The 26632-nt window shown below is 46.0% G+C and overlaps 2 protein-coding genes across 4 annotated transcripts in view; both read left to right on the top strand.

The window, feature by feature from the left end:
- Positions 1 to 7773, top strand: part of As3mt (arsenite methyltransferase) — a 35085-nt gene extending 27312 nt beyond the window's left edge. For both annotated transcript variants that reach the window (XM_048439015.3, XM_048439016.3), the window contains exon 11: positions 7135 to 7773. In XM_048439015.3, coding sequence (XP_048294972.3) covers positions 7135 to 7242 — 108 coding nt within the window. In that variant the 3' untranslated portion in view covers positions 7243 to 7773. The remainder of the gene's footprint in view (positions 1 to 7134) is intronic.
- Positions 7774 to 21465: 13692 nt separating this feature from the next.
- The window catches only part of Cnnm2 (cyclin and CBS domain divalent metal cation transport mediator 2), a 131895-nt gene continuing 126728 nt past the window's right edge, over positions 21466 to 26632 (top strand). Inside the window, exon 1 of one of the 2 annotated variants that reach the window (XM_085694061.2) lies at positions 21466 to 23251. In XM_085694061.2, coding sequence (XP_085550187.2) covers positions 21631 to 23251 — 1621 coding nt within the window. In that variant the 5' untranslated portion in view covers positions 21466 to 21630. The remainder of the gene's footprint in view (positions 23252 to 26632) is intronic. The other variant, XM_085694060.2, reaches the window with a different exon arrangement.

Raw genomic sequence — 26632 nt, 5'->3', positions numbered from 1 at the left:
GTGGCCCTTTTCCATGTGACGTTCATGTATTTGATCTTATGATGACTCTGTCAGGGTTGCAAGCAAAGATACAAGGTGCCTTTAGGAAGCCCTTGGGCACAGTGGGTCAGAGTTTACTAAGGCCAGGTCACCACATCCACTTGTGCCAGGCTGCGGGGAACATGTGGTAGAAGTTCTATGCAGGACCAAATTTAAGTTCTCAGGCTATGTCTTAAACAAATTCAATGAGGCTGAGCGTCAAAACGTTTTCTGAAGACTGGCTCATTGCTAGTGGCGGTGGGGTTGCTCATGATTTCCTAGACAGGTGCTGGGGCATTCATTCAGACAGGCTCCCACGGGCTGTCCCTCCTCAGTCACGTTCACCAGTGAGTCCTGCATTTTACCAAAAGTAAAAAGATTTAGTATTTATTTTATGTGTATAAGTGCTCTGCCTGCATGTATGCATGTATGTCTGTGCACCATGTGTATGTCTGGTGCTTGTAGAGGTTAGACTCCCTTGGAACTGGAGTTACAGATGGTTGTGACCCACCATGTAGGTGCTGGGAACCGAATCTACTTAAAGCGAAAATTTAAGGTAAAAGTGTGACCCTCCTTCTTGTTTTCTTTTGAGACAGTTTTCTGTTGCCCAGATTGGCATGAACTCCTGATCATCCTGTCTCTGCCTCCCCAATTTGGGATTGCAGACATGGAGCATCATGCTAGGTTCAACGTGACTATTTGTGGTTGGGGAAGGAGTGAGCCCCAGGGCTAAGAGGAAAAAAGCCCAGAAAATAGCCATGAGGACTGGTCTGTGACCGTGTGTGCACACATGGACTGGTCTGTGTTTGTGTGTGCACATGTGAGCTGGTCCGTGTCCGTGTGTGCATATGTGGGTTGGTCCATGTCCATGTGTGCACATGTGAGCTGGCCCGTGTCCGTGTGTGCACTTGTGGGGTGGTCAGTAACGCCTGCCCTGTGGGTATGCAGACGAACCACATCTCTTCTATAGCCTCTTACCTCCTCTCCCTTCTCATTCTAGCCTCTCTTGCCTAGTAACTTAAAGCATCCAATAAAAATGTATGTCGCCATATATGGGGGACAAGCCAAAAATGTATAAAAGCTCAACCTTGAAACTTTTGGGGACTATAGTATTTACATAATAATTTCCTAGAAACTTGTGGGCATAATGAACAGTTTTCTGGTTGAAGCTTTGGAGTCTTGCTTCTTGACTACAGAGCCTGTAACATTTCATTTCAAATATGAGCTAGTCCAGGTTTTACTTTGTTTATTAAATAATCATTATCTATCCATTATTTTGAAATGTTGCCTTGTATCATATTTTTCTTTTCTTTTCTTTCTTTTTTTTTTTGGTTGTTTGTTTTTCAAGATCAGATTTCTCCGTGTAACAGCCCTAGATGTCTTGGAACTCGTTCTGTAGACCAGGCTGGTCTTGAACTCACAGAGATCCACCTATCTCTATCCTTCCCTGCCCCCGTGCTGGGGCTAAAAGTGTGTACCACCACCACCCAGTTTGATTTTTTTTTTTGAAATGGGCTTGCCTTGTGGCCCAATCTAGTCTTGCACTCACCATTCTCCTGCCTCTGCTTGACCAGGTACTGAGGTTACAGGTGTGAGTATTTGGATTTAGTGCTTACGGTGAATGAAATCATAGGGCAGTCTGTCTTTGAATTGACTCTGTAGAATCTGTACAGCTTGGAAATGATGGTCTTTGGGCAGGACTCAGAGCCCCCAGGCACTCGTAAGGATCAGATATTCAGATATTAATTATTTATGTTCTCCAGGGATTTCAGCCTGACAAACCAAGATGAGCCTTATAAGGTCTGAATCTGTTGCTTTCATGAGCTTTCCTTTCTCTCTCCACTGTAGGCAGAGTTTTCCGTCTAGACCTCCCATCAGCTCTGTCCTGCCAGCCACTCCCCAATAACTACACAAAGAGTTAGTTCTAAGTATGAATGCTCGGCCAATAGCTTAGGCTTGTTTTTCACTAGCTCTTATAACTTAAATTAACCCATTTCTATTAATCTAAGGCTTGTTTACCTCGTGTACACACTTCCCGTCCTGCTTTCTCTGCATCTCACGGCATCTCCTCTGACTCAAGTCTTTTTCTTCCCAGCATTCTCTTAGTCTGGTTCTCCTGCCTAACCTTATCCTGTCCTGCTATCGGCCAATCAGCTCTTTATTAACCAACGAGAGTAACACATATTTACAGTGTGCAAAGATTATTCCATGGCATCCACCAGGCCTACTGCCTAAGGGTTCTGTGGCAGACAGAAGTGTTGTAATGTGTTTGGGCATCACCCTCAACGGCACGTCCTGGGAAGTGGATGCGCTGGATATTGTTGTCAGCCTGGCAGAGGCTCTCAGGGCTTTGACAGTAAAGCCAGTCCGTGCCTGTTTCTCTTTCCACTGTGCTATGCGTGATGTGTGTTCTTTGTACACCGGCCAGTTATTCTCTAGGTTTTGTGTGGCTTGTTGGAGGCGCTGTGGGCAAGCAGTGCCGTCCTGGCCTGCCCTGATCCTTTTGTTGTCTCGCTGATCTTAGCACGCCAGCCTGATGGCTGGTTCTGCTCCCTACTTCTGTGCATTCCAGGGCAGAAGGGTGACCAGGCTCCCATTTGGCTTCACCTCTCATGGCCACCTTGGCTACTCCATTCTCATTTCCCCCTCAGGGGTCCACATGTCTGTCCTATTGGGACACCTCCTGGTAGCCAGGGCCACAGTACTGATTACACTCATGGCCTTAGACACTGCGGTAACTGTCCCAGTCCCTGCAGAGCACGCTGGACCACCTTGGAGTCCTGTCCTGTCAGTGCGTACGTCAGGGTGATGGGTTGTTTTTTTGTTTTGTTTTGTTTTGAGGAGTAGTTAACTGTCAACTCCACATGCACTGCAAGTCACTCTACGTGACTCCTGCTGCATTCCTAGCCCCAGGGTTGGTGGATCCATCTTGTTTTGCCATTAATGCTGGGTCACAGAGCTTCCCCCTTTCCTCTTGTGCAGGTTTAAGATACTTCCCAAAAGCCTAGCGAGACTCCAGTCTCCAGGGGGGAGCCGGCCCAAAGCAGATCATGTCACCTTCGCTCTCTTGCTGTCTTAACCTGCCTCCATTTCTTCTCTGTCACTTTGATTTGTCCCCTTTCCCATCAGACCTGGTGACAAATCTCACCCTGTCCCAGCCATCTTCTGTCTGCCCCAGGTTGGCAATAGCCTGACCTGTATCAGAAACATCCTGTTGAATGAGGACGGGGGGAGAAAGGACCATGCCATTCTCCCGGAGTGTTTCTGACAGCTTGTTTTCCATTCTGCGCATGGAAATGCCTTCTGGGTCCTGAAATACTGGGTGTGAGTGCTTTCCACTTCTTGGTTCAGGCAGTGCCCTGGGCTTCCCTGGTGCTTCTCACAGAGCACTTGTGTTCTAGCAGGTGTTCCCCGATCCGGCCGTGTCTGATCCATGCCCACGGCGATCCAGTCCGGAGTCCAGTGACCACTTCAGTTGTGGCGGGCACTATACAGGTGCTGCCTAAGGCCACAGGAGCTAACACTGTTACTCATTTTCTCAGCTCATTTCCTACCAGAGAAGTGCCCTGGCCTCCATGTTCCAGGCGCTCACTTTTCAGATTCAATGTGACGCTGCCTGCAGGTTCCACAGAAGCATAGTACCACGTGGGTGGTTTCTTGAGAGGACAACCTTCCCACACTGGTACACACTGTGCCTTCCTGTTGGCCTCTTGACTCCTAGAAGGTCAAGTGAAAAGACAAAGCTCATAGCAAAGAGTTGCCGATCTCCATCCGCAGCCTGTTCCGCCCTCAAGCCTCGCTTCCCAGGTATTCTAGCCTCCCGCACCCCACTTTCACTGCAGGGTGACAGCTTGGACCCATTTCTCATCTCACTCTTTGCCTCCAGCCCACCCGCGGCAGACTAGGCCTGAGACTCTGCGTCATGTCTTCCCACTTTGGGAGGAAGACACACACTGGCTCTCAAGTTGTGGCTCGTCCAGCTTTGTTTGCGCCAGCTGGGCATCAGCATGGAACAGCTGTGTGACCCAGAGGCATAGCCTTGCACTCTCTTGGAGGAGGAGATACTTATCATTTTTATGAAGGAATTTGATGATAAGCCCTGGGGTACTGAGCGTAGGCAATTGTTCTCCATCAGCTGCCATGGGGGCATGAATGATACCAGTTTGTGGGTGATGCTGATTTGCTACAGATTGGCTTGTGGAAGACTTGAGGTCTCCTCCTCTTCCTCCTCTTTTCCCTCTTCCTGTCTTCTGTTCTCTCTCTCTCTCTCTCTCTCTCTCTCTCTCTCTCTCTCTCTTTCTCTCTCGATTGCTGGGAATTGAACTCATGATATTGTAGATACAAGGTGAGCACACTCCCATTGAGCTACAACACCCCCTCCTCTTTTTTCTTTTTTTTTAATCCTGACAAGTAAAGTACAGTTTTGCCATTACAAAAGTTACGCTATTGCCGGGTGTGATGGCATGCGCCTGGAGTGAGAGATGAGGCAGGAGGACCAGGAGTTCAAGGCCATTCTCAGCCACATATTCAAGGCCAACCTGGATAATAGGAGACCTTGCATCACATCAAATAAATCAGTCAGCGAGTTACATTGCTAAAACACAGCAGCATCTGAAACAACGCAAGCAGGGTTTGTGTGGGAATGTCTGGCTGCAGCCAGCAGTGATAACAGGAGAAGCAGGAGCTAAGTTTTATGGGACAGTCATGTGTCCAAGGTGCTATGTAGCCCTCACAGTGGTCTTTGTGATGCTCGTTCTCCAGATGAAGAAGCTGAGGTGCAGGGAGATGAATTTCCTCATCCTAGATCACACAGCTAGAAGTTAGGGCTCACATCTGCTTTTAGAGCAGGCACCTTAACCAGCACGCTGCAGAGTGCATCCTTTTTGCAGACCTGCAGGGGCTCGTGTTGCAAAGGGTGCTTGTTTAGATGTCCCCGACTTTCGTTTCCTTTTAGTCTTTCAGGACCAGAAACATAAATCTGGAAATGATGCTGCTGTTTTCCTATTAGTAGCTAGGACACTGGAAGGGAAGAGGGGTATGGAAAATCATTTGTGTGTACCTTTGTGTGGTGTGTGCCTGTGTGTATGTATATGCCTGTGTGTATGTATATGCCTGTGTGTATGTATATGCACACAGAGGTGGACATGCCTGTTTTTTGGAGACAGATTCATGCATTGACCCTGAAGCCCACTGTTTCCTCTAGACTGCATGACCAGTGTGTTCCAGGGATCCTCCTGTCCCCACCCTCCTCAGTGCTGGAGTTCCAGGCATGTGCCACCATGTCTGGCCTTTTATGGAGACGGTGATCTTTGAATTCAGGGCCCCATGCTTCTGCAGTGCTGTCCCAGTATTGTCTCCTCGCCTCTGGGAACCAGCTAATCCTGATTATCATGAGCCATCCGTGCCCCAGAGAGAAAGGTGTGCCGTGGAGGCGAGGGATCCCAGTGCCCCAGAGAGAAAGGTGTGCCGTGGAGACAAGGGCTCCCAGAGAGAAAGGTGTGCTGTGGAGGCGAGAGCTCCCAGAGCCCCAGAGAGAAAGGTGTGCCGTGGAGGCGAGGGCTCCCAGAGAGAAAGGGGCTTGGTGGTGGCAGAAGCAGCATCAGCGAACACAGACTCTAGTCTGTTGAATACAAAGTCCAAGTCCAGGGTGACCTTTCGACCTGTGGAAATGGGCGGGACAGACAGAAGGTTCACTAAGTAGGAGCATTTGTTTCTCTTGCAGAGAACCCAGGTTTGGTACTTAGCGCCCACATGGCAGCTCACACCCTTTTGTACCTCCAGTTCTGGGGGATTTGACTTCTGGCCCCCACAGACATAACCTTTTGTACCTCCAGTTCTGGGGGATTTGACTTCTGGTCCCACAGGCCCTGCACACCTGTGGCACACAGACATTCATTCAAGGAAAACACCCATACTTGTAAAGTGAAAGTAAATAAACTCTTAAAAGAAAAGCGGAGACTGAGGGCAAGCGAGGGCATGGCCACCATTCAGACGAGGCTGTCCATCTCTTGAGTATAACCGTCTTCCATGCCCCTGTTGGAACGTCCGTCAGCAATAGTAGGAGTGTGAACTTAACAGCTTATCTCCCTTAAGGTGACTTGTTCATGGCCCAGGTTCCTTGTCTTTGGTCCCAATTGGCCCCTGGTCCACTGGGCTACTGTAAGAAGCAGCTCTTTTGGAGGTAAAAGGAAAAAGAAAGACAACTGTTTCTCCTTAGAGAATTGTGTTCTATGCTCTAGGGTCAGGGTGGCTGCTGATGGCCTTCCCTAACCTGGACATCAGTGGGTGTCTGGCATCTCCAACCTAACACTCTTGTCTTATGTCCATATTTCCAGAGACTGAGGCCTAGGAAGGGAAGTTTTAGCGTTTCAGAATTTTAGTTCCAGAGATAAAAAGGCGCATGCTTGCGCAGATCTCACAGATCAGAATCAGCTGGGTGAAACGAACTCTCTGAGCCAGCAGAAACTACTTTTAAGCAGAGCCTAGTGGCTTCAGCACTTAGGAGGCTAAGGCAGGAGGATCACCATGAGTTTCAGGTAAGCCTGGACTACAGTGTAAGATGAGAGAGCCCTTTGGGGCTGGAGATCTAGTTCAGTTGGTAGAGTGATTGTCTGCACGCACAGGGTCCTGGGTTCAATTCCCAGCACAATGTAAGCTGAGGGTGGTGCATATATATGTAATCTCACACTCCCTTAGTATCATAGTGAGTCGGAGACCAGCCTGGGCTGTGTGGAGGTCTGTCTCAAAAACAAAAACAAACAGAAATGAATCCTCCCCCCACCTTGTACAGTCTTTCCAGTAAAATTTACCTTGGTAAGAGTGAATCTGAACGGTCCATCTTTTTTTCCTTAGATTGTAGCCCAGGCTGACCTCCAACTCCCTGCCTTAAAGTCCCGATCCTCCTGCCTCCACCTTCGCATTGCTGGAGGTAGGGGTAGAATTATGTGGCACCAGGCATATCTTTAAAGGTCACCTTAATTCTAGAGTGCCGACGTTCCTCCAAGGTCTGGACAAGTTCCTCCTACCTTGGGAAATCAGTCCAAATGAGACAGAAACATCAGTGTTTGGAAACATCAAAATCCCTTTGTTTTTTCATTCTGGTTTGCCTTTTGACAGGATATAATCACAGATCCATTCAAGCTTGCAGAGGAATCTGACAAGGCGAAGCCCAGACATGCACCTGATGGCGCTGGAGGCTGCTGCGGCAAAAAGAAAAGCTGCTAGATCGCCGGCCAGCGCGGAGCCCACTGCGCACGCCAATAGGCGCCTGAAAAACGGCTCACCTGGGCTTTTAAACCTCCTCTTCCCCAGTGCAGAGAAGACGAGAAGGGGAAAAGGCACCACAATCTAGATTACTGCAAAGAATATGAGTTTTAGAAGGTGTTAATCTAAGGGTCACAGCGAATCACCAGCCTTTCTATTTCGCTATTCCAGAGTTCCGGTGCCACCTAGTGGTCAGAAGTAGGACTTGGAAGCGTAAGGTTTATTTTACTCAAAGAACCCCAGGCATTCTTCATTCAAAGAACTCCAGAACATTGGAGGAGGATGGTGGGAGAGTATCTTCCTTCTGGCTTACCATAGGACACCGCTGGACTTTTGTGTTTACTCAGGAAGTAGAGCCCCTACTAAATTTACACTATGTCAAAATATTGTCAAGTCAAATTTGGTAGGAGTCCTCTTCAGGTCCCTGTCTTCAAACCTTTGTTTTCCTGCTGTAATTCAATAAAGAATAAAATAAATGAATAATAAATTTGACCTCAGTTCACCCTGGTGATTGACACCACAGACACTGTCCTGGTCTGTCTTAACTGATGTTTTGTTTTGTTTTGTTTTTCAAGAGATATGTTTTTCAAGAGATATGAACAGGATTCCTCCCTCCTTCATAAGGCGATCTGATTAAACTTTTGCTAAATGCTGGGTTTGCTTTCAGGTCCCATATTAAAGAAGTTATGAGCATTAAAGGAAGGGTCAATGACAATAAGTTGAAGGGACGCAGAAATCTTGGTTCTTATCATCAGAAGATGATAATTCAGACTTTAAACAGCCCTGGGGCTGGAGATGTAATCCAGTTGGTAGGATACTCGCCAGGTATGCGCAGAGCTGTGGGTTTGTTCTTCAGTGCCAGGGAAAACTAGGTGGGATGGCACACACCTGAAGTCCCAGCACTCAGGAGGTAGAGGCCTGAGGATCAGAAGCTCAGGGTCCCTCTTCAGGTACAGAGAGAATTGGAGGCCAACCTGGGATACTCAGTGTCAAAAACAAATAACAGCCTTTAACAATAAAGGGCTTTGATGAGAAAATCTTGGTTGTTATGAGCTCCAGGCAAAAAGAGTTTGGGCAACAGGGAAAGAGATGGGGTTAGCATGACCCAGGAGATTTCAATTAGGAATTTGAGACTTTTAGACCCATAAAACACTGGGGCGAATTCTAAGGGCAGATTCGTCTTTTAACCGAGATCTTGATGGGCAGTGGTGGTGCACGCCTTTAATCCCAACACTTGGGAGCAGAGTAGGTGGATCTCTGTGAGTTCAAAGAAAGTCTGAGAAGGCCTCAGAATTCTGAGTGGGTTCAGCTCTCATCCCTGACTTTGGCAGACAGTTTTTTTCCAGCCCTGTTTGTCTCAGTAACCTTGATTGGCTATAGAATTCCTCACATGCCCTGTTTTAACCTACTGCAGCGTGAGACTGCTGTGGCTGGGCACACTGCATGCTCTCTGAGTGCGAGATGGCCCTTCCAGAGGGTCACAGGAAAGACAAAAGGTGACCTACCCAGTCTGTTGATTAGACTCGCCTTTCATTTCTTTATTTTTTTAAAAAAGATTTATTTATTTATTATGTTTGTAGTGTTCTCCCTGCATGCCAGAAAAGGGCACCAGATCTCATTACAGATGGTTGTGAGCCACCATGTGGATGCTGGAAATTGAACTCAGGACCTCCCGAAGAGCAGCCAGCTCTTAACCTCTTACCTCATAACCTCTGAGCCATTTCTTTCTTTATTTCTTTGCCCTCATTTCTTTATTTTTACATCAATTAACACATTTGTTGCAGGCTAGGGATGGCTAAAAGAATAGCTTCTCCTGGTCTTTTGGTTCCTCCCTTTCTCTGGTGGTAGACTTGTCTGTGACAGCGGAAGTGGTGGTGCCCTCTGGACACCACCAACCACTGGTCTCATGTGGGAATCACAGTGCCCAGCGCCCACTGCCCATCTCTTCATCTTGGTCTTGCCACAGAAGGAGCCAGTATACTTGGCATGCTGGCTGATCTCAGTTTTCTCCACCTGTTTCTAAGGGAGGCACCACTGTGGTCTAGGAGTTCCCGAAGATCTCAGCTGTCTTGATACACTTAACCCTGCCACTGTGACAGGGCCTGAGCTCAGAGAAGACCGGAACTAAGGAGAGGGAGAGATTAACCTGTCGTGTGCTATTGCTAAGTACTTTTCAGGATTTATGTGTCTGTGTGAGTGTGTGCTGTGTGTGTCCAGAGGGCACTGGAGCTCCTGAGTTGGGGCTACGGACAGGTGTGAGTCCCCTGGTGTGGGTGCCAGGAACCAAACTTGGCAAAAGCAGCAAATCCTCTCCACTGCTGAGCCATCTCTCCAGATCATCCTGAATCCAAATGGGATCTGCTTATATTTTTTTATTTGTATGTGTATGTAATGTTCTGGCATGCTTGTGGAAGTCAGGGGAGGGGTCCTGCCCTATTGCTCTCCATGAAGACAGGGTCTCTCACTGAACCTCAAGCTTGCTAGGCAGCTGGCCATCAGCAGCACCTGGGGCTATAGAAGCTTGGCAAGCTGTGCCCAGCTAATGTGTGAGTACCAGCAATCTGAACTCGGGTCTTCATGCTTGGGCAGCAAGTGCTTGACTCACCGAGCCCCAGCCCTACCCCACACCAAGAGGATCTTTAGAATCAGTGTGATTCTAAAGACCACACACACACACACACACACACACACACACACACACACACACACACTTTTGGCTCCTATGAGTAATCAGATGTCTTCAACTACCTTCTCCAGTTAGGGTTGTGAAAAGGACTTTTTGTTGATCTTGGCCTAGGATCCGGTAGAGAGAGCTGCCACTGAGCTCTGTGTATGTGGAAGCCAGAGGTCCACCTTGGATGTCATTCCTCAGGCACTGACCTCCTTCATCTTTTGAGACAGTGTCACTCATTGGTCTGGAGTTTGTGGAGTAGGCTAGTGAGCTCCTGGGGTCTGCTTCTTTCCACCTCAGTGTGGGATTGCAAGTAAAGCCACCATGCCCAGCTTTAATGTATGTATTAAATACACACACACACACACACACACACACACACACACACACACACACACACGATTGATTTCCTTTATCTGGGTGCCATAGATCCAATTCAGGCCTTCATGCTTGTGTGGCAACCATTCTCCTCACCGAGTTCTCTCGCCAGCTCCCAGACTGAACTCGTTTGCAAATGTGAAGCTGGAATTAGACGATCCTAGCAATAACCCATGACATATCTTTAATTCATTACAAGCAGCAGCCAAGCAGGCTTGTGGAGAGTGACAGGGAGGCTCACAGGAGGAAACCAGAGGGCTGCAGCTGCTCATGGTAATTTGACATATAGCTCAGAGCCTAACTGCTTCAGGTGAAGTGGCCTGGACAGCTTAGCCTCTGTCCCCAGAGTTAACCAGCGTCTCCCATAGAGCTTCCTTTGTGAATGTTAAATGAGCTTCCTTTAGAATGCAACACCTCAAATGTCAAGTGCTGGAGAGGGAAGCTTTGCACAGCAAGGACAGGATGGCTGGTGTAGCTTCTGGGCCCTACACCTTCATCTTTTATTAACTGTCCTTGCTTCCCTTTTATCAATTAACCTTATTATTCCTTTCAACTGGCTCTACCTACGGAAGCACCATGAAGGATATAGCTTAGATAGCTTTATTTTTTCTTTTAAATAATGTAGCAGAAGCTCCACAGAGTTGGTGCCACCCTTTAAAAGTGACACTTTCCCGCTGGTGGAGAAGGGGATGGGGGGGACGGAGACGGACTCTTGGTTCCGCATGGATCCAGCCAAGCCACATAACCAGAGTGTGTCTTTACTGAGAACAGTTTCCTGACACCCCTTTGCTGCTTTCTCAAGTTTCATGGAAGGGAAAGAAAGCTGTGCATATGGGAATTACTCCGATGGTGCAACTGTCTGCATAAAGGGGACGTAGCTCATCACTTTGTACATATTTGGTTTTTTGAGATAGGGTTTCTCTGTGTAGCCCTGGCCGTCTTGAACTCATTCTGTCACCAGGCTGGCCTGGTCTGCTTCTGTTTCCCAAAGACATGTGCCACCACTACCTGGTTTTGGAGTGCTTTTTCATTTGTACTTTTTTTTTTTTTTAAATTTATTTATTCATTCATTGTGTTCTGCCTGCATGTATGCCCGCGCGCCAGAAGAGGGCACCAGATCTCATTACATAGATGGTTGTGAGCCACCTTGTGGTTGCTGGGAATTGAACTCAGGATCTCTGGAAGAGCAGCCAGTGCTCTTAACCTCTGAGCCATCTCTCCAGCCCCAACATTTGTACTTTTTTTTTTTACATGTATGAATGCTTCATCGGTGTGTATGCAGCAACTCCATATATGCCTGACATCTGTGGAGGCTGGAAGAGGGCACTGGACCCTCTAGGGCTGGAGTTACTGATGGCTGCGAGCCCTCATGTGAGTGTTGGGAACAAAACCTAGGTCCTTTGCAAGAACAGTAAGTACGCCAAACCCCTGAGCCATCTCTCCAGCCCCTTATTTTGTTTCCTGACATAGGCTGCTATATGAGATGATCTTCCTGCTCAGTCTCCCTAGTGTGGGGATTACGCGTGTGTGGGATGACAGCTCAGCTTTAAAGAGGGATATATCATTAAGTCTGACCTATGATCAGGAGTCCAGTCCAACCTGGGAAACTGCATGTTTGTTCTGAAATTCCTGAATTGCCCTGGGGACAGCAGCTTGCTGTCAGGTATGGACTTCCTGAATAAAAGCTGTGGTATCCCATCTTAATCTTTTGGGGACTCTTGTGGCACGTGACACTGATCTTTGTTACTGTCCTATCTGTGGCTGGAGACGGGGCATATCATACTGTGAGAGGCAATTTAAGATAATACATCTTTGTACCCTAAAGTGACCATTAGTCAAGAATGTACTAGACATGATGGTGGCCCCGCAAGATTATAACAGAGATGGGTTAGAGATGGTTCAACACTGAGAGCATGTGCTTTTCCCCCAGAGGGTCTGGGGTTGGTTCCCAGCATCGATGTCAGGTGACTCACAAATGCCTGCAACTCCATTTCCTGTGATCGAATGTCCTCTGGCCTCTGAGGGCACGTGCAAGCATGTGAAGTGTACAAATTCACATGGGCACACACACACACACACACACACACACACACACACATTTAAAAAGGTTATGATGTGGAAATGAAAAATTCCCATCGCTTACCAACACAGAATGTCAATGTCATAGGACAGTGCATCACTTCCATGTTTGTGATGCTGCTGGAATAAGGAGACCTACCCCTGTCAGCCATGGAGCAGTAGAGTGTATACAATGCTGCGAAGTACATGATGCCTGATAATGAGAATAGATAATTATGCTCTTGGCTTTATTGATTTCATATATATATATATATATATATATATATATATATATATATATATATATATATATATGAAGAGGCCCTTGTTTTGTAATCCAGGCTGACCTAGAACTCACTATTTTCCCACCTCAGCTTCTTGAGTGCCACCATGCTTAGTTTTTGTAAGCAAAGACTGCCTGTTCATTTCCTGGCTGCCCAGACCCAAATAATCACACAGAAGCTATATTAATTACAATATTATTGGCCAATAGTTTAGACTTCTTATTAACTAACTCTTACATCTTAAATTAACCCATTTATATCTATGTATCACCACAAGGCTGTGGCCTACGAGTAGGTTTCTTTCTCCTTCAGCAACTACATGGTGTTTCCTTGACTTTGCTTAGTCTTTCTGTATCTCTGTTCAGATTTCCCACCTGACTTTGCTCTGCTAAGGCATTGGTAGAAACAATTTTATTAATCAATAAAAGGAACACATATACAGAAGGGTATTCCATATCATCTCCCCTTTATGTCTAATTGAAAAGGAAGGTTTTAACTTTAACATAAACTACCAAAGTGGGCCAATATCTTAAAGGCAATTGACTGAAGGAGTTCCCACAGCACCTTCCCTTTTTGTCTAAATAAGAGAGTTCTAAGCCAATACAAAACTATATACAATAAGAACAAATATCAAGTATTGTCCAGGGAAAAGAAAAGGAAAAAACATACATAAAAATTGAATTACAACCAGCATGAACAATATCAAACAAGAAACCTATGCTAAATGTTTCAATAGTTATCCGATCCTAAGGAATTTAATCTTATATTAAAAATGGCTTAGTTAAGTCATGAGAGGAAAGTAACTATGACTATCTAGTCTTCAACCCCATTAAAGATCTGAGAAGGGAAATAATATTACTTGAGTAAACAGGAAGTACGAAAGATGCAAGAAATGGCAGAGGCAACCAGCTACCTGTGCAATCAGCCAAAGTCTCATTTACAACACTGGGGCAACCAACTTTGGCTAAGGCCTAGAGTATCTGACAGACCATTTCTAGAGGCAGGAAAATTTGAAAAACCATCTTACCCTGCCTTGGCAAGATTTGGAGGTTTTGTTTTTGTTTTTGTTTTCTTTTTTTTTTTTTTTGCTTGTATCCTTCTTGTCCAGTATGGACACTGTATATTTTGTCAGTGGTAGAGGCAGGGGCAGTTCTGCACCCAAAAGCCAGTTTTGCCAAGAAGAAAACAAGCTCCAAGTGGAGTGTCTTCAGTGCCCAAAATTCTCTTGGGAATAAATTGGTGCTGCCAGGAGCAATCATGTCTCATGTCAACAGAATCCTAAATTATTTAAATGTCATATTCTACAGTTCTTTGACGTGTTTGAAGATTACCTATCTAACTGAAATATATCTAGAAAACATAACCAACATGACTAAAAATTTGACTATTATAAATGACTACCTATTAATCTGTACTTCTTAATTATACATTGCATTTTTAAATGAACTACATAAACATACCTTAAATAAGAGTAGAAATATATATTGTAACAAAATTGACCTTAAATTTGTATTGATAGACCAAGATCCATACCAATGTAAACTATTCATCTTTATATCATATCTCCCCCTCTTTTTTAGAAAGAGATTGACTGTGACGATTTAACCATTTATAAATTTGCTGACCAGGAGTGCCTTTTTATTTTCTAAATGCTAAGTAGACATGGCTAGTACCAACTCTGTGTCCTTGCCTGTTGACTCTGCCATGTTGTACATTGCCTCTTTGAGCCATGCTCACCGCCCCAGCTCTAGGGATACAGAGGGTCTATGTCGCCATTAAGCAACCAGCAGCATGCTGCTCACAAAGTCCCAAAGAGCCAGAGTTCATGCTGCCAGCATGAACCAGGAAGCCCTCTCTTAAAGAAGTTCTGCAGTTTTTGCTACTAATGCTGAGTCAGGACGCCTTCTCTTAAAGGAGCTACACCTCTGCTTGCTGCCAACAAACAACCTATCTGAAAAAAATGTGGCTACAAAGAAGCTGCATTTGACTTCTGTTTTTGTGGTTCTTGAAGCCCTGTTTTGTTTTGTTTTTATTAATTTTTGTTGAGCTCTATATTTTTCTCTGCTCCCCTCCTTGCCTCTCCCCTCCCCTTCAACCCTCTCCCAAAGTCTCCACACACCCAATTTACTCAGGAGATCTTGTCTTTTTCTACTTACCATGTAGATTAGATCTATGTAAGTCTCTCTTAGGGTCTTCATTCTTGTCTAGGTTCTCTGAGATTGTGATTTGTAGGCTGGTTTTCTTTATTTTATGTTTAAAAACCACTTATGAGTGAGTACATATGATAATTGTCTTTCTGTGTCTGTGTTACCTCACTCAAAATGATGTTTTTTAGCTCTATCCATTTGCCTGCAAATTTCAAGATGTCGTCATTTTTTTCTGCTGTGTAGTACTCCATTGTGTAAATGTACCACATTTTCCTTATCCATTCTTTGGTCGACAGGCATTTGGGTTGTTTCCAGGTTCTGGCTATGGCAAACAATGCTGCTATGAACATAGTTTATAGTGCAACTCTTTCTCCAAACAAAACAAAACCATCAAACTAACCTCCCTCCCTCTCTTCCTTCCTTTTCCCCTTTTTTCCTTCCTCTTTTAAGATAGAATCTCTTTATGTAGCGCAGAATTACTTTTTTTCTTTTTTCTTAACTCAGAATGAATCCACAGTCTCTCATTACCTGTAGAAACAAAAGCAAAACCTCTTCTCCAAAGTAACATATCTTTTGACTCAAATTTCAAAGTAAAGGAATTTTCAAAATATATAAGTTGGATTAATCTAGAAGCATTTATAATCAAATGTCTTTTAGCAGCTATTGTTCCTTCCTCAGTGGTCAAACAATTTAAAGACAATATAATAACATACAGTATCCAAACTCTCTGTGTATTTTACATCTTTATGTGGCTTTTATTTTTTTTTGCTCTATTTCTTTTATTTTTAAATTTTTTTTTGAGACAAGTTTTCTCTGTGTATCTTTGACTGTCCTGAAACTTACTCTGTAGACCAGGCTGGCCTTGACCTCACAGAGATTCACCTGCCTCTGCCTCCCAAGTGCTGGAATTAAAGGTGTGTGCCACCATACCTGACTATTTCTCTTTTTAAAGGACTTTTTCTATTCTTTTCCTTTTCTCTCCCAAGCCTACATATATTTTTAAACACACTATAAACTGTTTTGAGTTTTTTCTTTTCATCTTAATTTGTCTTTACTGCATATTTCTACCTTTTTCTGACTACATGAGTCTTTAATCTGCTAAGCAATATGGCTAGGATTAAAGCTGCAGTTTTGGTGGCTGGGTCCACCCCATTCCTTACCTTCCTGAGAGTTAGTTTCATGGTGGAGATACTGGCATAAGCCACATTTATTACCACAACTCTGTGGAGTTTCTAGGTCCATGGCAACACCAAGAAGCCTGATGCCCGTTGCTCATAAATACCATTTAGGTGTTTAGTGGCGGAGCCTCTTAAAAGAGCTGTGAGGATTTTGCCACTAATGCTGAGTCAGGAAGCCTCTCTTAAAAGAACCACCCTTCTGCTTACTGCCAACAAACAGAATGTACCGGAGAAAAAACAGTTGCCAAGAAGCTGTACTTGACTCTGCTGTGCCTTGCTACATGACTCTGTTCTTGTCTGTCTAGAATTCTTTTTTTTTTTTAAAAGGCTTTCTCAGGCTTTATGTGGAAATTCTTTCCAAATGTTTGGGTGTCATTTGTTTCTGTCCCACCTGGTCCTGCAGCCATGTAGTCTCAAAGACACACACAGAGTCTTCTATTAATTATAAACTATTTGACCTATTATCTCATGCTTATTATTAACTGGCTCTTACAACTTAAATTAACCCATAATTCTTTTCTATGCTTAGCCATGTGGCTTGGTACCTTTTGTCAGTAAAGCATTCTCATCTTGCTTCCTCTACATCTGACTTGAGACTGCTTCTCTGCCATTCCTCTTCCAAAAATTCTCTTAGTCTGGCCACCCCTTCTATACTTCCACTTGGCTGCTGATCAATCACCATTGTATTAAATCAATATGAGTGACAAATCTTTACAATGTACAAGAACATTATTCCACAGCACGAGGAAAAAGAAATGGGGTAATACATGTTACACTTTTTATTTAAAATTTCAAGAATCAGGGGCTGAGGAATGTTGTTCAGCTAATAGAATGCTCACCTAGGATACAGGAAACCCTCAATCTGATCTCTAGCAATGTACACATGGGGATGGCTGTGCATGCCTATAATTCCAGCACTTACAAGGTGGAGATGAAAAGATCAGAAGTTCAAGGTCATCCTCAGCTACATAGCAGGCTCAAAGGCAGCTTGGGATACTCGAGACCCCAGAGTACATGTCTCAAATACATAAGTACATAGAGAAGAAAATAAAATGTAAAGCCAGGGGGTGGCTTAGCAGTTAAAATGCTTGATGTGCAAGTATGACACAGTGACACCCATGTCTGTAATCCCAGTGTTTCTACTGGGACAAGAAAGGGCTGGGGAACAAACCCTTGATGTGGCCCAGGCTGGCCTTCTGCGTAACTGATAATGAGCTTGAGCTTCTGATCCTTCTGCCTCCCTCTTCCATACAATCTAGGTATGTGCTAGTCAGGCCTGGTTTGATGGGATGCTGCGAACTTAACCTGGGGACTCATAGATACTAGGAAAACACTCTACCAATCGAGTTACATCCCCACCTCCTGGGAACGTCATTTTAAAAGGCAGTGAATACTATTCACCTGTCAAGTCCTTACTGTAGACGAACTCAGACCAGAGGGAGTGGGAGATAGGAGGAAGAAGGAGGGAGGAGGCAGAGCGAGAAGGGCAACAGACCACTGGAAGGCTGCATTAGGGTGGCTTCTCAGATGCTCACTTCCTTTCGGATAGCAAGGACAAGGTTTTAGCAAAGGCCAGCAGCATGCTCAGAATTCAGACTCTTTTCAAAGGAGAGATCTTTGCTCACAACTGTTAAAAAGCCACATTTTCCCCTTTCTTCCCAGTAACAAGGTCCAGAAAATATCGAGAAGAAGGAGGGCAATGGGAAGATTCTCCACAGAAGACTGCAAGGCCTCCTGAGACAGTAAGTACGCCACAGATTTTATTCTGAGTGTTTTTATGAACTGTCATGAAAAGTTCTCATTTTGCCTAAAAGCATTCTGTGTTTTTAAGCAAGTGCAAAGTGTTGTTGAGAAATCCCTCTAGGCCAACAGATTGGATTCTAGGGCAAGTTTGTGTAATGCCAGTGTTTCCTAATTCCTGGTTTTCCTCTGAAGACTTTGTGTTCTGGTGGCATTCAAATATCACTCTTGCCTGGAGTTAGCTCAGCAGTAGAGCATATGCTTAGGTGTTCAAGGCCTTGGGGTCTATTTCCCAACCCCCAATCCCATGTAGGTCATTCACTGTGAATGCTTTTTACAACCAGCTAACTTCAGAACAGAAATCTTCTCTATTAATGAGACCTTATGTTGACAGAAGCCATAGAGAACCAGATTTATTTTTCTTATAGTCTTTTAGAAAATTCAGTGCCTCCATCTTGGAGAGACATTTGAGTTTGGCTACAGAACCAATTTCCGAACCTGAAGATTTGGGAATTTTCCTTCCTGCACAGAAGAAAATTGAGCTGTCATTCTTCCCCCTTATTTTCTAGCGAAGAATTCTGGGAAGGGAAGTTCAGCTAGGGAAGGTGTTTGCAGGGAGGTTTGGACTGCACACGCTGGAATGACTCATTCACGGTCAGGCAAAGTCAAAACAAAGTGAGGGTTGGACACAGTGGCCAACCTTTAAGAATCTCACACCTTCAGTAGGTGGTTTTTTTTTTTTTGGAGGTAAAATATGGTCAGAAGTTAGGGGTTTGTGGTGTTATTTTTTACCTCTAATTTTCAGAAGAGACCACCCCCCCCCCATAACATCACTGATCTTGCCTTCTATCCCTAGAGGAACAGGTTGGGACACCCGTATTCCTACTGTAAGTGCTTACTTACAAACCCACACTGGCAGTTTTTCTCTAAAGAGCAAGTCTTTGAGTTGAGAAAGCCCCAGAACTCGAAGGATGACTCTCATTGAAGGAAAAGCTGCTGGCCCAAGCGTCTGCACTATATTTTGTGTCTTGTGTATTCACAACGGGTACTAGCCCATACCCATCCCTGAGGACATAGACCACCCAGCAATGCCCCATGGGTATTTGTCTTCACAAAGGGTACTAGGCCATTACCATCACTGAGGATATAGACCACCCAGCAAGGTCCCGTGGGTATCTGAAACGGTTCTGTTTTATGGTGTCTGCTGGGCAGGTCCTTCTCTGTTTTGCTCAAGTCTTGAACTTCTCACTAGGTTCTAGGCTGGGGGCTAAGACCACACTTTCCTGGCCGTTGCTTTCTCTGTTTGCACAGGAAATGCCTGTAGGTCTGGCAGGCACTTCTTCCTCTCTCCACACTCCCATTCCAAACTATGCATTCAATATTTGAGAACCTTTAACTGCTTTCCCTCTTAGCCTGGACCACACTTGGGGGCACATTTTCTGTTAAGTTATATAATAACTTGTATAACTGTTTCCCATCAGCTGGCTTAGAAGGGACTGTGTCTGTAGTCATCAGATATCCTATAAATTCCAGCTTATAAACTACAATGGCACGCTTTTTTGTTGTTTGTTTGTTTTTCAAGACATGGTTTCTCTGTGTAGCCCTGGTTGTACTGGAACTCACTATGTAAACCAGGCTGGCCTTGAATACTGAGACACTGACCCTACCCCATGCCTCCTGAGTGCTGAAGCTAAAGGTGTAAGCCACCACTGCCCAGTTTAAATGCCACTCTTATAAATATGCAAGAAACCTAAGAATCATTTTCTTCATCTGAACTAGTTTTTTTCAATATAGTAATATAGAAGTAGGAGAAAACCATTAGAAATCAGAGGGCTAGGGGTAGAGTTGGATATTTATTTGAAATAAAGTAAAATTCCTTTATTTAACCCTTTGCACATGATGTCGTGACTCTGGTTGCTTTAGACCATGGTGAACTAGCAGTGCACAATGCAGATACAGCTCTTGAGAAAGGACAGCTTGCCAACTAAATGAACAATTTACCTATAATATTAGTAAGACCTCTTTGTTTTGAAGAAACATAAAGAAGCATGACGGCCTTTGAGCAAGGCCTTGAAAGGGGACTATGTTGACATTTGGAAGAAATTGAGTCCCCCTCACAGGAAATAGACAGTGAGTACAGAGAACCCTGCAGTGACTGAGAAACAGGAGGAAACCTGGCTGGGGCAGAGGTAAGGGTAGGAGTAGAGCTTTTCGCACTTTGTAGGCGATCTGGGTACTTGGACTTTTACCACAGGGGGATGAGGATTCAGAGGAGTGTTCAAACAGGGGAGCAACAGGCCCTCATTCGACAAGTCATTATCTGCAAGGCCAGGGGACAGTCAGCGGGCAGGCATAAAAGAGGAGAGGCAGGTAAGATCACCAAAATGAGCTCCAGAATTCATTGTCCTGGAAATTATAAAACATGCTTTGGGTGTAAACAAAAGGGAAGGGAACTACAATTACGGAGTACAAAATAAGAGTGGGAAACATTTTAAAAAATGCTTAAGCTGTGAGGCAAAAGGTTCCATTTGGCAACTAATGTGCTGCCCCATCTATTCTCGATGCCGCGGACTCTGGACCTATGCTCCAGAGGCGATCTTCTCCAGAGCTAGCAGCAGCTGGTCAGTACACAGATGGTGGTGCGCACGCCTTTAGTTCCTGCTCTCAGGAGGCAGAAGCAGGCGAACCTCTGAGTTCGAGGACAGCCTCACCTACAAAGTGAGTTCCAGGACAGCCAGGGCTACACAAAGAAACCCTGTCTCGAAAAACAAGCAAAAAGCAAAAGCAAAAAAATAAGCTTTTATGGGCTTTCTCAAATTTTCCCAAAATTACCTGGATGACCCCCTCCCTCCAAAAAGCAGGTCCCATCTCATTCTGTGATTATAGCACGACTGCATGAGAATTCCTGTGATTAAGGTTTGTTTGGGAAGTTGCTCACTAACTTCCCCACGCTTTACTTGGGCACACTTCGGAGTTTGCTGAGGTCTAGAAAACACCACAGGACATCCGTGAGAGCCGGCAGGTGGCGCCACGTGATCGTGAGCAGCCGAGGGCGCTCAGAGGCCTGCAGACAGCGGGTCCACAGCGTTGCCAGGGCCACCCTGTCACTTCGAATCTCCCGAGGAGCGATGTGCAGGAGTGCAGGCTGGGGGCTTGTCCAGTATCCCCATTTGATTTTAGGTTCTGTGCACCCTAAGCCGCCTCCACTCGGCTCTGGTGCTCCCAGGGCAGGAGGGCTCAACTCTTTCTGCACCGACGCGGAGCCCCGTGGAGCCCGCAAGGTCCTGCAGCGAGGAACCGCAGCCTCCCGCCTCGGGGCAGTGCTGCAGGTCTGCCAGGCCACGCGCGGGGGATCTACTACAGAGACCCCACAGGGAGCGCCGCACCCGCGGACCGCTCCTCTTCATTGGCTGCCTGGAGGAAGACCACGCCCCTTTCCCTACAGCGCTCCTCTTTGACTGGTTCTCGGGTCCGGGATGGCCACGCCTTCTCCCCTCGCATACACAAGAGTCACGCGCCTTTCAGTTGGAAACTTGGCATGCTGAGGAGGACAGTGGCCCTCATCTCCCCGCCCACCTCCCGTGCCATTGGTGCGGCACGCCGACTGCGACCACGCCCCCATTCCAGCCCCCTGGCTGGGAAGGCGGGCACCCGCTCTTGATTGGCTGGCCGGCCTGCCATTCGCGGGAGCGGCTAGCACTCCCCTCCTTCCCCTCCCTCCTCCCGCGAGCCCGGGGGTTCCACAGCGGGCCCAGTTCGAGTCAGTGTCATTCAGAGAGGCGGACTGCTGAGTGCTGGGAGCGGACGCGCGGCTGCAGTCCTGCTCGGGCGCCGGTGCCTGCGCTCGCGCCGCCGGGTGGGAAGGATGAAGCTTCAGCTGGAGCAGCCACCCTATGATTGGCTGTGGCGCTTGTGAACCCGAAGTAAAGATGGCGGGCGGGCAGGCAGCCGCCGCACTGCCCACTTGGAAGATGGCGGCTCGCCGCAGCCTCAGTGCCCGCGGCCGGGGGGTCCTGCAGGCAGCTGCGGGCCGGCTGCTGCCGCTGCTCCTGCTGGGCTGCTGCTGCGGCGCGGGCGGCTGCACAGCGGCCGGCGAGAACGAAGAGACCGTGATCATCGGGCTGCGGCTGGAGGACACGAACGATGTGTCGTTCATGGAAGGGGGTGCGCTGCGGGTGAGCGAGCGGACCCGGGTCAAGCTGCGGGTGTACGGACAGAACATCAACAACGAGACGTGGTCCCGCATCGCCTTCACCGAGCACGAGCGGCGGCGGCACACACCCGGCGAGCGCGGGCTGGGGGGCCCCGCGCCTCCGGAGCCGGACAGCGGCCCCCAGCGCTGCGGCATCCGCACCTCAGACATCATCATCTTGCCCCACATCATTCTCAATCGCCGCACATCGGGCATCATCGAGATCGAGATCAAACCGCTGCGCAAGATGGAGAAGAGCAAGTCTTATTACCTGTGCACGTCTCTCTCCACGCCCGCACTGGGCGCCGGCGGCTCCGGGTCTGCGAGTGGCGCCGTCGGGGGCAAGGGTGGCGCGGGGGTGGCCGGACTCCCGCCTCCCCCATGGGCCGAGACCACCTGGATTTACCACGATGGTGAGGACACCAAGATGATCGTGGGCGAGGAGAAGAAGTTCCTGCTGCCCTTCTGGCTGCAAGTGATCTTCATCTCGCTGCTGCTGTGCCTGTCAGGCATGTTCAGCGGCCTCAACCTGGGGCTTATGGCTCTGGACCCGATGGAGCTGCGCATCGTGCAAAACTGCGGCACCGAGAAAGAGAAGAATTACGCCAAGCGCATCGAGCCGGTGCGCAGGCAGGGCAACTACCTGCTGTGCTCGCTGCTGCTGGGCAACGTGCTGGTCAACACCACGCTCACCATCCTGCTCGACGACATCGCGGGCTCAGGCCTTGTGGCGGTGGTGGTCTCCACCATTGGCATCGTCATCTTCGGGGAAATCGTGCCCCAAGCCATTTGCTCTCGACACGGCCTGGCAGTAGGGGCCAACACTATCTTCCTCACCAAGTTTTTCATGATGATGACCTTCCCCGCATCTTACCCGGTTAGCAAACTGCTGGACTGCGTCCTGGGCCAGGAGATAGGCACTGTCTATAACCGGGAAAAACTGCTGGAGATGCTCCGGGTCACTGACCCCTATAACGACCTCGTTAAAGAGGAACTGAACATCATCCAAGGGGCTCTGGAGCTCCGCACCAAGACGGTAGAGGACGTGATGACTCCCCTCCGGGACTGTTTCATGATCACTGGCGAGGCTATCTTGGACTTCAACACCATGTCTGAAATCATGGAGAGTGGCTACACGCGAATCCCAGTGTTCGAGGGAGAGCGTTCCAACATCGTGGACCTGCTCTTTGTCAAAGACTTGGCCTTCGTGGACCCAGATGACTGTACTCCCTTGAAAACCATCACCAAATTTTACAATCACCCCTTGCACTTCGTCTTCAATGACACCAAGTTGGACGCTATGCTGGAAGAATTTAAGAAAGGTGAGAAATTTTGCTTTTTTTTTTTTTTAAATTGGCTCTTCTCTTTCTGCCTCCATCCTCCTCCCTCCTTGAGTCCTCTACCCCCAGACCAACCCCCCAGGGAGAGTTGACCGGAATTTCTCCTTCTTCTAATTGCACAGCTGAAAGGGTGGCACGGAATTGGGGACGGATTGAACTAGTAAGCACTTCTGGGTTTAAAAGCCCGAGACTGTCATTACTTTTCCCACATCATCAAAAAACAAGCTTTGTAATTTCAGTGCATGAAACTTGACCCCCTTGGGGCCTCTGGTCTTGAGGGATCTACTTCATTCATTGTCTGGCTTCGAAATAGGTAGGTGAAAGTACAGGCTGGCTCCCGAGATGCCCTTCGGTTATATCTGATACAGACATTTGGAGAATATTTAAGCAGCCTTTAAAAACCCAGTGTAATCCTTTTCCTCTTCCTCAAACATCCACATTGACATTTCGAAGATTGGCAGTGTAATTTTGGTGAATTTTGTTCTTGGCTGTCTGGCATCCTGCAGGGTAGATTGAGGTCTTTTGTGGGTGGAGCAGGGGTAAAGAAAGAACCATTAAAACCCCCACTTTATTTGGATGTGACTTCTCTACCTGGAAAAGAGGGGTTTTGCTTTGTTTAAAGCAAACTTCATCATTACCATCTGACTTGGAGAGGCTGGAGGTGAGTTAACTCTTGACACAGCTGTGTCTGCCCGCCTTTCTTTACTGCTTACAGTTATCTGTCACCAATGAAATTTCCTAAAGCAAGAGTGGTTTGGGTAGAAAAATCGAACCTGTGACAGCCATGTGCATACTGTTCTTCATCGTGATTTATTCCTTGATTTTTTCGTCAGTTTAAAAATGTTCTTTTAATCTCAGATCCTTGATACATTAACATGAAGTACACCTCCAAATCAGCTCTCCAGGTTCTAGGGTATTGACTGGGAAGAGGCCCAGCGCCTGGTGTTTGAGTGTTCACAGCACACCGTTTCTTGCATTGTAGTATTGCATGTCTTAATTTGTCATAAATAGGTAAATGGCAAGCTGTACTATTAGTATTGAGACTTTGGAAGTTTCCAGTAAGTAGCTAGTGCAGTTAAAACCAAGGGATGCTGAGTTTTGTCATTGGTGCTTGGCACGCACCGGCATTGCAAAGTGTGTGTAACCTTGCATGACCCAAAAACTAAATTCCCATTCTTCGCATGGAATTTCAATCACTAATGGGGTTGCTACCCTGACAAAAGCCATATGTACCTGGTGACAGCTCACTGGATGTGATCATTTGAACATACAGTGTGTGTGCTTGTCATTGCTCCCTTTTCTTGGATGAATGGTGTCCTCTCTGGAACAGGACCACAATGCAGTAATTTTCATATAAAAAAAATAGAGCAGAATGTGCTTCGGGGCTTAGTCATTTGCATTTAAAAGCAGGAGGAGAAAAAGAAAATGTCCAGTATCTCTAGCTACAGAGAGCATTTGGGGTATCCGTTGACTGCCAAGCTGTTTATTAGAGCACTGAACTAGCGTCTTCTCTCTGCCACACAGGAAGACGTCTTGAATGCTTCAGGATGCCCTGAAGTCCCAGTGCATGCACAGTTTCTTACGTCCTTTTTTGTTGTTGTTGTTTTTGTTCTTGTTCAATTTTTTTTTGCTTATTACCTTATATATTGCTATTACTAGGCTGGGTCCAGCATGATGATGTGAACCTGTGGTTCCAGTTATGTGAGAGACTGAGGCTGGAGGATTGCTTGAGTCTAGAGTTCCACATAGGCCTAGTCCGTTAAAACAAAACAAACCCCAACACTCACATAGTTTGTACTCCCTGCTAGAGGCTTTCTTTACTTCTGTATCTGTTTACTTTCTACTCCTACTCAAAGTTTAAAAAATTTTATATGATTTTAAAATTTGTTATTGGTTGGTTGTGCTTGAGCCAGGTTTCTGTGGCTGCTTTAATTTTTTAATTGTAGGAGGAGTTATTTTCCACTCAGAGTCACCTCTCAACGTTAACCCTCTTGGTCAGGGTCTGGCCAAGAGGTTTTTATGTACCTGACCCTTTGAACTCATGACCCCTCCTGATTCAGTCTTCCAAGTATTGGGGTCCCAGGTGCTCACCACGCAGCCTGGCTCTCAGTACCTTTTGAAACGTGTTCTTCAAGTGATGGAAATATTGGTGTTTTCCTATAAGTTCTAGAAAAATAACACCATTTCACTTCAGTTCTTATCCAATGAGATGCGCAGTGTTTGGTTAAGAAGCAGAGCAAGTGGAAGATGCGTTCGGTCTAGTAACTGATTCTGAAAAGCAAAGACAGTGGCAATTGGAAAGTTAAGCCATGTTTTTAAAAGAACAAAATGGCTGTTTGCTACTTCAGCAATTCCCTTTGATTTTTTAAAGATGAATTTGGTCAATTTAACTTTCCAATCACTTATATTAGTTCTGTTTTTTTAATTAAAATTATTTATTTAATTTTATGTGATTGTGTATGTGCCTGAGTGTGTGTATGTGCACCAAGTACTTGCAAAGGTCATAGTTGTCAGATCCCCTAGAACTGGAGTTACTAGGTTGTGAGCCAGCTGCCATGTGGGTGCTGGGAACCGAACCCAGGTCCTCTGCATGAGCAATAAGTACTTAACTACTGAGCATCTCTTTAGCCCCTGTCCTTTTCTTTTAGAAAAAAGTTTATGAAACCACATTCAACTCTCAAACTCTTAAAAACAAAAGAAAGACAAGAGAAAAGAAACACAAAAATTGAAACAATGACATTTTTGTTTTGAAAGCAATTTTGACAAATTAAAAAAATATTTTATATTGGTTTTACCAGTTCACAACACTCTTTTATACTCTGGTGTAGTAATACTTTTACATACTATATATGATGCTATTTTTGCTATACTAACAGAAAGTTATAATTAAATTTGTAGGTACTTTTTAAAGCAGGTATTAATATATTACTCAGGTATTAGTTCTTTTTAATGTATGAGAAATAGTTCACCTGATTTTCTTTTCATGATCTGCTAGTTCAGATATAACTTTTTCTAATGTATTGGGTATTGAACTCCTGGCAGCTCTGTACCAGTGGGCTTGCCTCAGCTCTGGGAATTAATTAAAAAAAATTTAAAGTTTATTTATTTAATTATGTATATGTGTGCAGAGCTCAGAGGACAACTTATGGGAGTTGGTTCTCTCCTTTCACTCGGGTCAGGCTTGGCAGCAAGCACCTTTATCGGTTGAGCCACCTCACCAGCCCCTGCTACCGTCTGTTTTATGTTTGTGATAAATAATGCACGGTGTGTGGGATGCTCTGAAAACTTTCCTCTCCCTTTTCTCCTCTTATCTCCATTTTTAAAAAACAGAAAGAGAATAAAACAAACACTCCACAATCACCC

This window comes from Myodes glareolus, chromosome 7 (assembly GCF_982192425.1).
Source record: "Myodes glareolus chromosome 7, mMyoGla1.1, whole genome shotgun sequence".
Lineage (NCBI taxonomy): Eukaryota > Metazoa > Chordata > Mammalia > Rodentia > Cricetidae > Myodes > Myodes glareolus.
This window is presented reverse-complemented; position numbering and strand designations above follow the sequence as displayed.